The sequence below is a fragment of the Neospora caninum genome, chromosome VIII, assembly GCF_000208865.1.
Source record: "Neospora caninum Liverpool complete genome, chromosome VIII".
Classification (NCBI taxonomy): domain Eukaryota; phylum Apicomplexa; class Conoidasida; order Eucoccidiorida; family Sarcocystidae; genus Neospora; species Neospora caninum.
In genome coordinates this window covers 4,159,262-4,170,692 of record NC_018395.1, presented here as the reverse complement: position 1 = coordinate 4,170,692, position 11,431 = coordinate 4,159,262, and the positions used below count along the sequence as shown (strand labels likewise).

The window sequence follows — 11,431 nt, the reverse complement described above, 5'->3', positions numbered from 1 at the left end:
AAACAAGGAAAGCGGGATTGCACCCAAACAAAACTGGATAAAGAAACCCACACCAGATGGGACTCGAACCCACAACCTTATCCTTAGGAGGGATACGCGCTATCCATTGCGCCACTGGTGCTCATCTCCTACAATTCTGCATTCTGCGCTTCGCCTTTCCTGTGGCGGCGTATCGTCTGACCAGTTGGCATTCGAGCTTTCGAGAAGGAAGCGGAAACAAGTGGTTCGCAGACGCGACATGGACGTTTTTCTAAAATCCACTGAATGTCAGAAACATCAATCTGGGTGGCGGCCCGCGAAGCATCGAAGAAGACCGCACACCGTCGCGGCTCGTCGCAAACCTCGCTTTTTTTTTCGTTTCCGGAGACCCACGGACAGCAAGTGGATATCGTTTCCCTCTTCAGAGGAGGATGCGAGAACGCGGATTTCGCTCTCACTCGGAACGCGTTTGCTCACGACTCGCGTTTCGGGTTTCTTGGTCCTCTGTCGACAAGACACAGCCGCGTGCCGCGCCGGAACCCTGTAGGCTGCTCCGGGCGGTTCGTTGCTGGGAAATCCGCGACCTTCGGGTTCAGTCCAAACCTCAGGAAGCTCAGAAAACACAGAGGAGAAGGGTGGATAAGCTCTGGGATGATCGAGAAGGCGGCAAAACCTTAGGAGACCCGCGCGAGGGCGAATCGACGGGGGAGGCGTGTGCCCATGAGTGGCGAGTTCATGCACGGGTTTTTCACCGCGCATGCATTTTGACTCGAGAGCCCCAATGCGACAAAACACAGTCGCCAGTCTCGACGTGCCCGGCGCGGCTTCATGCACTTCTTCAAACGCTGTTTTGACTCCAGAGGAAAGGCGTTTCTGATGGCGGTTGCCGTCTCGATTCGTTGTGTCGCCACTCCAGAGGAAAGGAAACCACCGTCGGAGAGCAGTACGCAGAAATACGTGTGCATGTGTGGCTGTCAGAGACTCGATTCCGTCAAGTTGGAGACGAAGATCTCTTCCACCAGTTGTCGAAATGGTCTGCGTCGCCCTCTCCCGGGTTTGATCCCTGCCTCGACTCTCCTCTTGCCGTCCTCGTCGTCCGACGCAAATTCAGCCTGGAGTTCCTAGCCTTCGCGGGAAACGGCGCGTTCGCTCCAGTTTTCCGTTCCAGAATGATTTTCGAAATCTCCAGAAGATGCCTTCGGGAAAGTTCCCTCTCGGGGTGTCTGGGCCGAGGCTCGTTTCGCCAGAGCTGACGCGAGACGTTCTTTCGAAGCGGTTGACCCTCGTTCGTCGTCCGTTTCGCTGTCCCCGAGCGCGTGTTTTTCGTTCCGAAGCGGCAAGAGGCGTGGAACTTGCCAAGGAACCTCCGACGCGGAGCTTGCATCCACTGGAATCCTTCGTTCCCCCCGGATCTCGTAGATTCGGCCACGGGGCAAGTCCTGACCTCCCGCGTCCGTGGGAGGCTCCCCTGTGGGAAACCGGACCCAAAACACGCATCGGGCGACCCGAACGATGCATGTGCCCAGTAGAAGACGAATCGGGAGCGACTTGGTGTGTCGCCTCCGCGGCGAGGCCCGCGTTTAGAAACACTCCACGCGGCTTTTCCTCGCGCCACTCGGCTGTGCAGACCCGATCTTATTCGCAGCTCGGTGCTCCACTGGTTGCGCCGGCGGCAGCGTCCACCCCTGGAGCCTACGCGCGAATATGCCCACCGTTTACGGTGCCTTTTGCGTCTCGAGAAGAGGAGAAGAAAGTGTTGATGACTTTGCACGCTGTCCAGCAGTATACCGACGAGACGAAACTCTCGCTCAAGGTCTTTCACCTCCAGGAGGTTGCGCGAACCAGCATGACGTTCAGTCAACTGAGCCTCGACGAGCGATTCCTCGCCCTGCTGCGCGGCATCCACGCGAGCGCCAAAGACCTTTCTCCTGCCCAGCTCCAGGCTCTTGCTGTGTCCTGCCGAGAACTGAAACTGAACGGCACTGACATCATGTGGAAGACGGTCGCCCGACACATTGTTCGGCTCACAAAAGTAAGTCCTCGGGAACTGCACGGAGAACCGCTCCTCGCGCGCTTTTCTGCCAGACTGAACTGACTCCACGGAGGGTCGTCCCCGACTGCTGAGTCCGGTCAGTGCTGCGTGCACGCCTCGCAACAACTCCACGTGGTCACTGGAAAACGAGACGAGTCAGTTGGTGGCGACGCGAGTTAGCAATTGGAATCTGCTGAACCCACCGTAGGAGACTGAAGGAAGGAACCTTTTCGTCGGGGTCCGGGGCGCTCTGTTTGTGCAGAGTCCATCGGCGCCGGTCAGCGGGATCACCTTCAGCCAGGTGGCCCACGCGATGTCGTGCTTCGCCAGCAGGAAGGCTGAAGTGCACAGACACCTGAGGCACATGCTAAAGTACATCCTCCAGGGATCCCGCAGGCTCAACGAGCGAGACATCATCTGCGTCCTTTACACCCTCCGAAGGTACGGCTGCCGTGCATGCTAAACGTGGTTATCCAGCGTCTTTTTCCTTTTGCCTTTACTAAAAGAGAAGCATCCCCACGACCCAAGACGTTCAGCTGCGTATTTAGGTCGTCAGAGGGTTTTTGACGTGTCCGGAGCCGTAAACTGCGAATGGTCCGACGAATACTAACTGTACTCCCAAGAGGCTGCAACCGTGTTTGGTTCCAAGTGCGTTCGTCTTGGTGCATGCGTCTTGGCAGGTACAACTGCAATACCACGGAGTCAGACGGACGATCCGATTGGCCATACCTCCGTTGCCTTCGCCTATGCGCGTCCATTGTGGAAAGCCGCCTTGCGGAATTTCATCCCCGTTATCTGGTGTACATCATCTATGAGTGCGCGCTCATTGGCGTCGTACCATGGCGCTTGGTTTACCGGTCAAACAACTTAATCAAGCAATCTGTTCATCGCCTGTCGGACAAGGAGTTGGCCCTCTACGTTCTGGCCTCGTCGAAGTATTGTCTTTTAGACACGCAGTTACTCAAGCGCATCGGCCGACGACTAAGCGACGATCGGATGAGCTTTCAGTTTTCCAACGCCAGCTTATCGATGCTGTTGTACGGCTTCGCTTCACTGAATTTCCGTGAAAAAAAGCTAATACAGCTGTGTTGCGACAGGATCCAGAAGTAAGCTCCGTATTTTACGACAGCGTTTGCAAGCGTCCTTTTTTCTGGGTTTGCAGCTGCACAGCTAAGCCGTGAAACTGAATCCTCTTTCGACGTGTTTCCAGGGCTGCCTGTACCCTGGAGGAGATCACGGTCGCGCAACTGGCTTACGCGCTGGGCAGGCTTGGCGTGCGCGAGGAAGCGACATGGAGAGCCCTGGCAAAAGCGGCAACGGTAAGCACCAACGGAAAGCTGGGCTTCCCACACTGCCACAGGAAGAGACCCCCGTGGTGTAGGTGTACGGTTCTTCCCGTGTTGCATGTGTTGTGCTTAAACAGGATCGCATGGACTGTATGTCACCCGCGGAAATTTCTAGCATCGTGCATGCGGCCGGCAAAGTTGGATTTGCCGACGAACGTCTTTTCGCCGCTGTGGTCGAGCACGCGACAAAGCTGCAGGTACGGCCACAGCAACAGCTGCAGACGCCCACAGGTGTTGATTCTTCGCTCCCTGCCCATTCGTGCATGCTCCTTCGTAGATAAGTGGTCCAGCGAAAACAGCGAGTCACAGGAGTGGAGACGAGGAACGCTGGTGGCGCTGCCGCAGTCACGCTTGGCAGAGGTGGTAGCGGCCTTTGCGTGGCTGTCTCTCTTTGTTTCGCATTTTGATGACGGCGTACCGTCACCGCCCTAGTCCATTTGTGTTCTCTCTCGGTGGTGGATGGCTTTCACAGGTTGCATTCAATGCGCAGCAACTACTGAATCTCTTGGATGGCCTTGCGCTCTCGGGTTTTTTCCACCAGGTAGGTGGAAAAGGCAGTGATTTCACGGGACCCAGCAGGGAAGCAGCCTCTCGATTGGCAACCACCAACAGCCGGCCGCCTTGTATGCTTGCTACCTGACGCAGCACCTGTACCAAACTCTGCTTGACAATTTTCTTCAAAGCGGTGGAGAGGACGACATCCGAGGCATCAATCAGCTACGCCGTCTGATGTTCACAATTTTGTTAGAGGTAAGCTGAGCAACTCGTGGGTAACGCTGCGCGCAGCCACCTGGTCCTACACGGCAGGAGCTGCATGCCACGGAAAAGAGCACCTGTGTCACAAGAGAGTAGCCAGATTGTTCCGCACAAAAAGGCCGTCTACACTGGCTGAGCTGGCTCGCTCGTGTCGCAAATGTGTGCAGTTCTCCAGCTTCCTAGAAAGCGTTCCTCAATCGATCCAACTTCTTGCGGAACAGCATCAGCAGCCTTTTCTGGAACATGAACACCAGGTAAGATTGCCTCGCGACAGTGAAACGGTCACGCCCGTCGTTCCTCTTCTGTGTTGTCATTTTCGTGAGCTGTGTCTCTGATTTTCGCCTGCGTGTGCCGCCAGGCATATCATCCCGAGCTAAAAGCGTGCATGCAAGAGATGGGTTTTGACGCACAAGTGCTAGGATCCAAAGGCGCCTACACGTTCGACGCGAAGTTCACGATCAGGTACGTTCATCTCACAAAGACAGTTAGCAACTTAAGGCACGGTCGAGACGAACTGGCGCACAGGAAATTCGGTTGCGGGCGTTGTGTGTCTTGCAGCCCGAACGCTGGAAGTCCGAAAAAGACCAATGTCGCGATGGACCTCCTCAGTGAAGGCAACTACTGCCCCATCAGTGGAGAATTACTGGGTATGGCGAGACTGAAGAGGCGGCACATGAATATTCTGGGTTGGAACTACGTTGGTGTGCGACGGAAGGCCTGGCTCAAGCTTCGCACAAGGGAAGAAAGGTGTGGAGCACTTCGTGACGCCATTGCCACTCAAGTTCTTTGTGAGAGGTCGCCAGATTGGAAGGAGCCATCGAGTGCCGGGCGATGACGTGGGAGTGTGTAGTCGAAAAACATCATTCTTTCAGGGAACACCCCTTCTTTCCTCTGTGTCAAGGATTGTACCGTTAAGCCTCAAAAGTGACGCCCTCATGAATAGGTAGTGAGCAAACCCCTGGAAAGATGCTTTAGGCCTCATGTTAATGCGGGCGGCTTCCCTTCTATGGTGGCTGTGCCCGTATTATCGAACGTCTTGATAAAGTAGAGGGATAGGTTCGATGACGATCGAACGTTGAAGAAACGGCATACTCACCTTTAAGGCCGCTGTTGAAGGGGCATGAGGTGAGAATTCAACACGCACTGGTCTGCACAGGCGAGATCATCAGGCACGGGATTCTCAGACACAAAAGCTAGCTGCTTGCCCTCTCGAGTTGTTAATTAGGACGTTCTTGTTCGGGTTTGTGCCAAAGTTGCGCACGGTCGCATTCGGCGAGTTCACAATTACATACTCCGCGTACTCGTTGTGGGAATCCGGCAAGGTTTCTTCCCCTGCGGAAATCCACTCGAACTGTTACAGCGCTCGTAGCAGAAATCAGTCCACCCTCACCTGGCTGATTCACAGGAAATATATCTGAAAGGGATAAGCCGTGGTTCCCGAGCTTCGCGCATGGCATCTTGCAGGACGGTTACCCGGAATCCCTTCCTCATACATGATTTGCCGCGCCTGCAGAGCACATTTTAAATGCGTGCACGAGGGGTGGTGGCCCTTAAAGAGCTCACACAGATCTACCTTGGGAGCTTTAGTGTCGAGAGTGTTGACGGGGTACTCTTCCTGTAGAGGAAGTGCTGGCGGTTCACGGTTCAGATTTCCTCTAACCGGAGAGTACGCGCCACACCCGCTAACGAGAGAAGCGGCAAGAGCCGCTGTCGCAAAGGCCACCTTCATTTTCGGTCCAAAAGCTCGGTCCACAGGTTAAAGCATACCCCGCATATGGTCATGCTATGCACCTCGGATCGCAGTCACCTGAAAGAGCGTTTGCAGTTCGCTAGTGCCGGCTTACAGGTGTATGTACAGACCGCCGCGAGCCGTTGCAGCTGCGCCTCCCCCGCTATACAGTAAATATATTTTTGAGACTCTGCCGATCCGGAACAATGAGACAACAGAGTACTTTTAGTGTATGAGGAAACTAAAAACAGATGAGAGTCTATCGAAGAGATGTCACTTTCCCTACGGCAAGGTTCCGATAAGGGTGCGTTCCCTCCCGCGAACGGGTCAAGACACTGCAGACCGTCGCTGCCGCTTCCAGATCGCGATTAAGGGGCGAACAAGCTGCGCCGATGCTAGGCAGGGCCATGTCATCCGCAGTCCGAGGTTCTCGCAGGTAACCCTCACACTGGTAGCAACTTGAATGAACGATGATTTCTTCGATGCTAGAGTTGAAGAGAAAAGGCGTGAAGCGTCAAGGCTCTGAGTGCGCGGCAAGGGATTGGCTCGTACATGCGCGATTGTTCCATTCGTGGAGCGCATGCAAGGGTCCAGTCCAGGCTACCGTTACACTTTTCCGCTGGATTGTTGTGTGGTGTGCAGAGATGACACACGGCTACCGCAAAATTGAAATTCGTGTGACAGTTTCATGTGCTGCCTGAGGCCAAGCACGGGCGTGCCCGATGTTCCCAGAGATGTAGTGCTAACCGTGCGCAAGACATCACCGGTAGCAAATGAGACCCGGGCTGTGTCCGAAGCATGGACGCATCTGTCATTGTGATGGGACCTGGCGTCTTGTGATCATTACAGTTTATTATCTGGTGCTGAGTGTACCGTTGTCGTGTGCGGCCTTTCGTGTGTGGGGTCGGGGGCAGGTTCCAGCTTCCGGGCACCTGTCACTGCGATCACCACAGCGCTCACGCCTTTGCAACGCAACTCCAACATGGTCAGTCGTTCCCGATGGCAAGGCTCGCAAGGAACGCCGCTGGCGTTTTAAGCCACTTTCCAGGCTTACTGAACCAGAACGAGGCAGTTCAACTTGCCCATCACGCAGGGTTCTTTGTGCGTCACCCGACTGCCAGACCTCCACTGTACCTCCTGCACGCGAAGGCAACGCCACCGAGAATTTGAAACCGGACCAGTACCGACCGTCCGAGGGAGAGGTCGTGCTCGTTCAGATCCAGTTTATTGTTGACACAGGAGAAGGTTTTGGCTCAATTCGCCACGTCGGTAACAGGTGCAAAAACTCGAGTTGCAGGCAGCCTCTCAATAAAGAAGATTTTGACTCGCCGTCAACAAGCCCTCCGAGGAGTGGTCCGAAGTCAGCGAACTTGGCAGCGACCTTTGCTAGTGCTGAACCCCTGGAAGAGCCCCCCACATCGACTGGGGCTGATCCTGTCGATATCCGAAAGGGTCTTCTCCACTTGTGCGGAGAGCATCGGTGGCCGGTTTTTGTTCCCTTCTCAATCCCTGGCGAATACGTCTGGGTGCGCGTCCACAAGACGCTTGCGCACCACAGCATTGGCTTCATCGTCGCTTACGTGAACGCGCCTTCTTCCCACCGGCTGACATCTCCGTGTCCCTACTTTGGAGTGTGTAGTGGATGCCAGTATCAGCATATGCCTCTTTCAATGCAGGTACGATTGCCGCTGGCCCCAGGGTTCCTCCGCGGGCTCAGGTGGATTGGTGAGCTCTCTCCAAAGCAGTTGCAATCTGCTTCCACGTGCGCGGATTCCTCTGCCCTATTGATGTGTCTGTGTCTTCAGCATGAGGTAAAACGGGGGCATGTTCGCGGTGTCCTCAGCCGCCTAGCCGGTTTGCCTGAAAGTGTACCCGTAAATGCGGTTCTGTCTAACAACGAGGGCGGAGGATACCACTACCGATCGAAGATTACCCCGCATTACACGTTTCACCGCGAGGGCAGCATTCCGTCGGTGGGCTACAACGACGTGCGGTCTCCGAGACGAGTACGTCTAGTCGAAGCAAAATATTCGTTCACCGCACTCTGCGCAGCTTTCAAATCCCCCAGTAGACGTAGCTTTCCACGCCTGTCAACCGCCGAACAAGTGCATTTTCGTGTTGCCAACTCCCTTTTGCTTCTAGGTCTAGCCCTACTGGGAATAAGATAGCTTCCGCCCAGACCTGCAGACGTGTTCAGAAATTTGGTGTCTCCGTATGTGAGATTGGTGAGAAGAGGAAGCAGGGTCTTCTTCAATGCTGACGCCGCCCATGTTTTGAGGTTTGCGATCAGGTTCTCGAAATCGAGTCGTGTAAACTGGCCTTGCGGTCGATCAACGAAAAGCTTGTGGAGGTCCGCAAGCAGGTGGCTGAACAAGCTCAAACTGTGACTCCCGGGACAACAAAATCGCGGAGGAAAGGCGCGACTCTTTTGTTGCGTGATACTGGTGAGCGGCCTGAATGATCATGGCATGAATGTTTTCTTCAAATACAAGTCTCTGTCGTCTTGTCCTTGCTGCTGTGCATTCCAGTCTTTTGCTTCGAGCCTTGTTTACCAAGACAACGGTTTTGCTGCTCGTGAAGCGACTCGGGTCCTTGTTTTGTCATGCAGGTTTGAATTCCGTCACAAGTGATTCCGGGACTCTGTGCGTAGCCACCGGGATCGATGACCTGCACTGCTGGTATAGGGCAGGAGACTTCTTCCAAGTCAACCGTCGTGTTCTGCCTCTACTGGTGAGATTCAAAAATAGCCGGGACCGGGCTACACCCAACGTAGTGGCGATGAAATGTGGATCTGAAGTTCGTTTCGGTTCACCTTCCAGTCCCCGCGACGGCTCTCTGGGGTGCTATGAATGAGGCCGTCCATTCTGGCTCCGCCTCCAGGCAGAGCAGGAGATTTGCTTCCACACGACCGTGTCTTTGATTCTGTGCAACTGCGAAACCAACGCGTGCTGTGGGGTCTATACCCTGGGAGGAGTCTGGCGACTGCGGTTCAACTGGGCGGGTGCGGTTGGGGTGCACGTGGATAATTGCGAGTCTCGTCTTTTTCATTAAGTGCATGGGCTCTTTCCCTTGCCTGTTTCCCCAGGCAACACTGCGGTACATCTTTGATGCGTGTTCCCCTTCGCCCCTCCAGGTTGCCCACGTCAGGGAACAACTCCGCGATTTGGATGTCTCGACACGTCCTCGTCTCCGTCGTCGCCTCCTGGACTGTTACTGCGGCGTCGGACTTTTCGCCTTGGCGTGCCACGACGAATTCGACGTAAGGGCTGTGTGCTGAAGACGGACCTCGGAGCCGTCGGTCCCGTCTCTCTCCAAATATCTGCATATCTATCTATATGCATAGGTATGTATGGCTATGGACATAAATATGTGCTCGTGAGCTCGCATAAAAATATGGCCTCGGCCGAACGTGGGTCTGTCACCTCGAACCCGAGTCGGTTCCAGCGATGCCAAAAGTACGATCGTAAGATACCCAGCCTGCTCTCTGGCGCGGTCACAGGGGAGAAGATTCGTGGAGGAAGAACGCCTGTTCCCGCTCGTGAGGTTCGAACTGCGTTTTTCCAGGAAGTTGTGGGTTTCGACGTGAGCCCATCAAGCATAGAACTGGCAAAACATAATGCGCAGTTCAACTCCAAGTGGAGGGCGCGTTTCGAGGTCAGCGACGCGAAGACTTTTTTCGGTAAGTCACTGCGTGCTCCTCATGCCTCGGCTGCTGTCGACGACTCCCGCACCCTGCTCCCGGGGGTCCCTTCTGATTCTTTGATCATTTTCCAGGCACACGCTTTGGTGGACAGGGAGGGCGAGACGCATGTGAGCACGTGACGAAAGGGTAGAGAATGATGAAAAGTCTTCCAGCGCCTTGCTGCTAGCCTTGGATGTGTGCACGTATTGTCTGTTTTCTCAGAGTCCTTTGGCGCAAGGCACTCGTCAGCAAGTAGCCGTTTATTTGTTGTTCTTGACCCTCCAAGAAAAGGTTGTGACGCGGAGTTCCTCCAGAGCTTGCTCAAGTGAGTAAACCGCAGACGATCAGGCCGCGAGCTTCGGCGGCGAGTTTCGAGGAATGCATCAGAGATCTGTGTCCGGGTCCGAGTCGCCCCACGCTTGCCTCGAGACTGTCATTTCGTGTACCCCTACAGGCTAAAACCCGAACGAATCGTCTACATATCTTGCCACCCCGCGACGCAGGTAGGCAACGGCCGTTTGGCGTGTGCAGCAGGGAATCCCTGACCTTCAGGTCGCACACTCTGCGCGCCTTCCCGTTCTCGGCTTGCAGTCTTTATTCTGTTGTTTGCCAGTGTGTTCCCCCCACAATTCACTGCATGTTCAGGCGAGAGACCTGAAAGCTTTTCTGTCCCTCTACGCCGTCAAAAACGTTCAGCCTTTCGACATGTTTCCTCACTCACGACACATTGAATGCGTCATCACCTTGGAGCGCACTGCCAGTGAACAAGCCCACGGCTGGCCACTTCCATCTACAAAGTTGGGCAAGGCGGGAAACGCAGGAGGCTTCCCTGGCAAGACGGGTAAAGGGCCCATGCGCACATGACTCAGATGGGCAAACCCTCTCGAAGACGATGACAGAACTGCTGTTTTTCATCGCAGTGCGTGCACGTGTGCTGAGGACGTCCTGAAGCAGCGACTCTGTTCAGATACAGCTCCATTTTCTTTTTGCACTGTGATTTGCCTTCATCGCAAATCCTATTAAACTACGCACAGCACAGCTGTACAGTGGCTGACAGGGAATCGTGTATACCCATTCATCTTTTCTGTGCCATGGGTCTGCCTTCACGAGATCTTCCCTGATATCAAGCAGGACTTAAAGCAAGGCTTCTTCAACCTTGCGTGTGTATGTTTGGTGGCTCTGAGGCGATCTTGGCAAGTTCCTTCCCGTGAAAAGAACGAAAGTCGTCTCCATGGATGAGTCCCCGGCCCTTCCGGCTGAGGAACGAGAGTAGTCGCGGGCCTCACCGGTAGCAAAGCTGGTCGGCGGCGGAAAAGAACAACCTCGCAGTCCGCAGGAGTGACTGTTCTGTAGTCGCAGGCGTAGGTGTAACAGAATGCCGCCTTCCTTACTGGGTATGCCGTTGCCTCCGCTGCTTGTTAGAGTTTGGAGCGTCAGGTGTCGGGGGGTCGTCGACGTTTTTCTGTAAAAAAGGGATTCCACTGGTGGCTGCTCGTGACCGAGTCAGGCCGTCTCGGCATCTGAGGAGTCGAGCAACTCCTCCGGTGATGCCTCCTCTCTCCGCCGCTTGCGTCAGTGTTCCCACTTTCGCCAGCGGGGCAACAGTCACTCGTGCAGAAGCTCGTCCGCAATTTCCCTCTCCGGCGTGGAAGGGGTGACGTCTTTGGGACTGAGGATCCGTGTTTTTCGTGTTTTCTGTGGCTGCTGGGCAGGAAACATTTCCGGTGCCTTCTAGTGTCCTCCACCATGTGACAGCCTTCGTCCAGAGTGCTCGTCACTTTGGCAGTCTCCCGGACCACGAGTGTGTCCCTCTTTCGAAAGCGGCAGCGTCAGCCCACGCAAAACTGCTTTCCAGCTTCGTTCTGGATTTGAATCATTTTCAGGGCCTTTCCTCTCACTTTTTAGCC

The 11,431-nt window shown here is 54.9% G+C and overlaps 2 protein-coding genes and 1 non-coding gene across 3 annotated transcripts; 2 read left to right on the top strand and 1 right to left on the bottom strand.

Moving 5' to 3' along the window:
• Positions 1-48: 48 nt before the first annotated feature.
• NCLIV_t100010 lies at positions 49-121 on the bottom strand. The gene has a single exon. It is a non-coding gene; the product is annotated as a tRNA-Arg (tRNA).
• Positions 122-1,171: 1,050 nt separating this feature from the next.
• On the top strand, positions 1,172-4,948 carry NCLIV_035290 (conserved hypothetical protein; the record flags this gene model as incomplete). Its single annotated transcript, XM_003883730.1, has 9 exons — positions 1,172-2,011; positions 2,274-2,452; positions 2,692-3,117; positions 3,222-3,330; positions 3,435-3,554; positions 3,830-3,898; positions 4,003-4,107; positions 4,472-4,575; positions 4,672-4,948. The coding sequence occupies 9 exons, from the start codon at positions 1,172-1,174 to the stop codon at positions 4,946-4,948; spliced, it is 2,229 nt and encodes a 742-aa protein (XP_003883779.1).
• A 1,667-nt stretch (positions 4,949-6,615) lies between these two features.
• NCLIV_035280 (Methyltransferase, related) lies at positions 6,616-10,388 on the top strand (the record flags this gene model as incomplete). The annotated part of the gene is made up of 9 exons (XM_003883729.1): positions 6,616-7,518; positions 7,648-7,848; positions 8,133-8,286; positions 8,493-8,572; positions 8,928-9,101; positions 9,407-9,521; positions 9,747-9,849; positions 9,979-10,027; positions 10,170-10,388. 9 exons carry the CDS (start codon positions 6,616-6,618, stop codon positions 10,386-10,388), a joined length of 1,998 nt encoding a protein of 665 aa, XP_003883778.1.
• Positions 10,389-11,431: the final 1,043 nt, after the last annotated feature.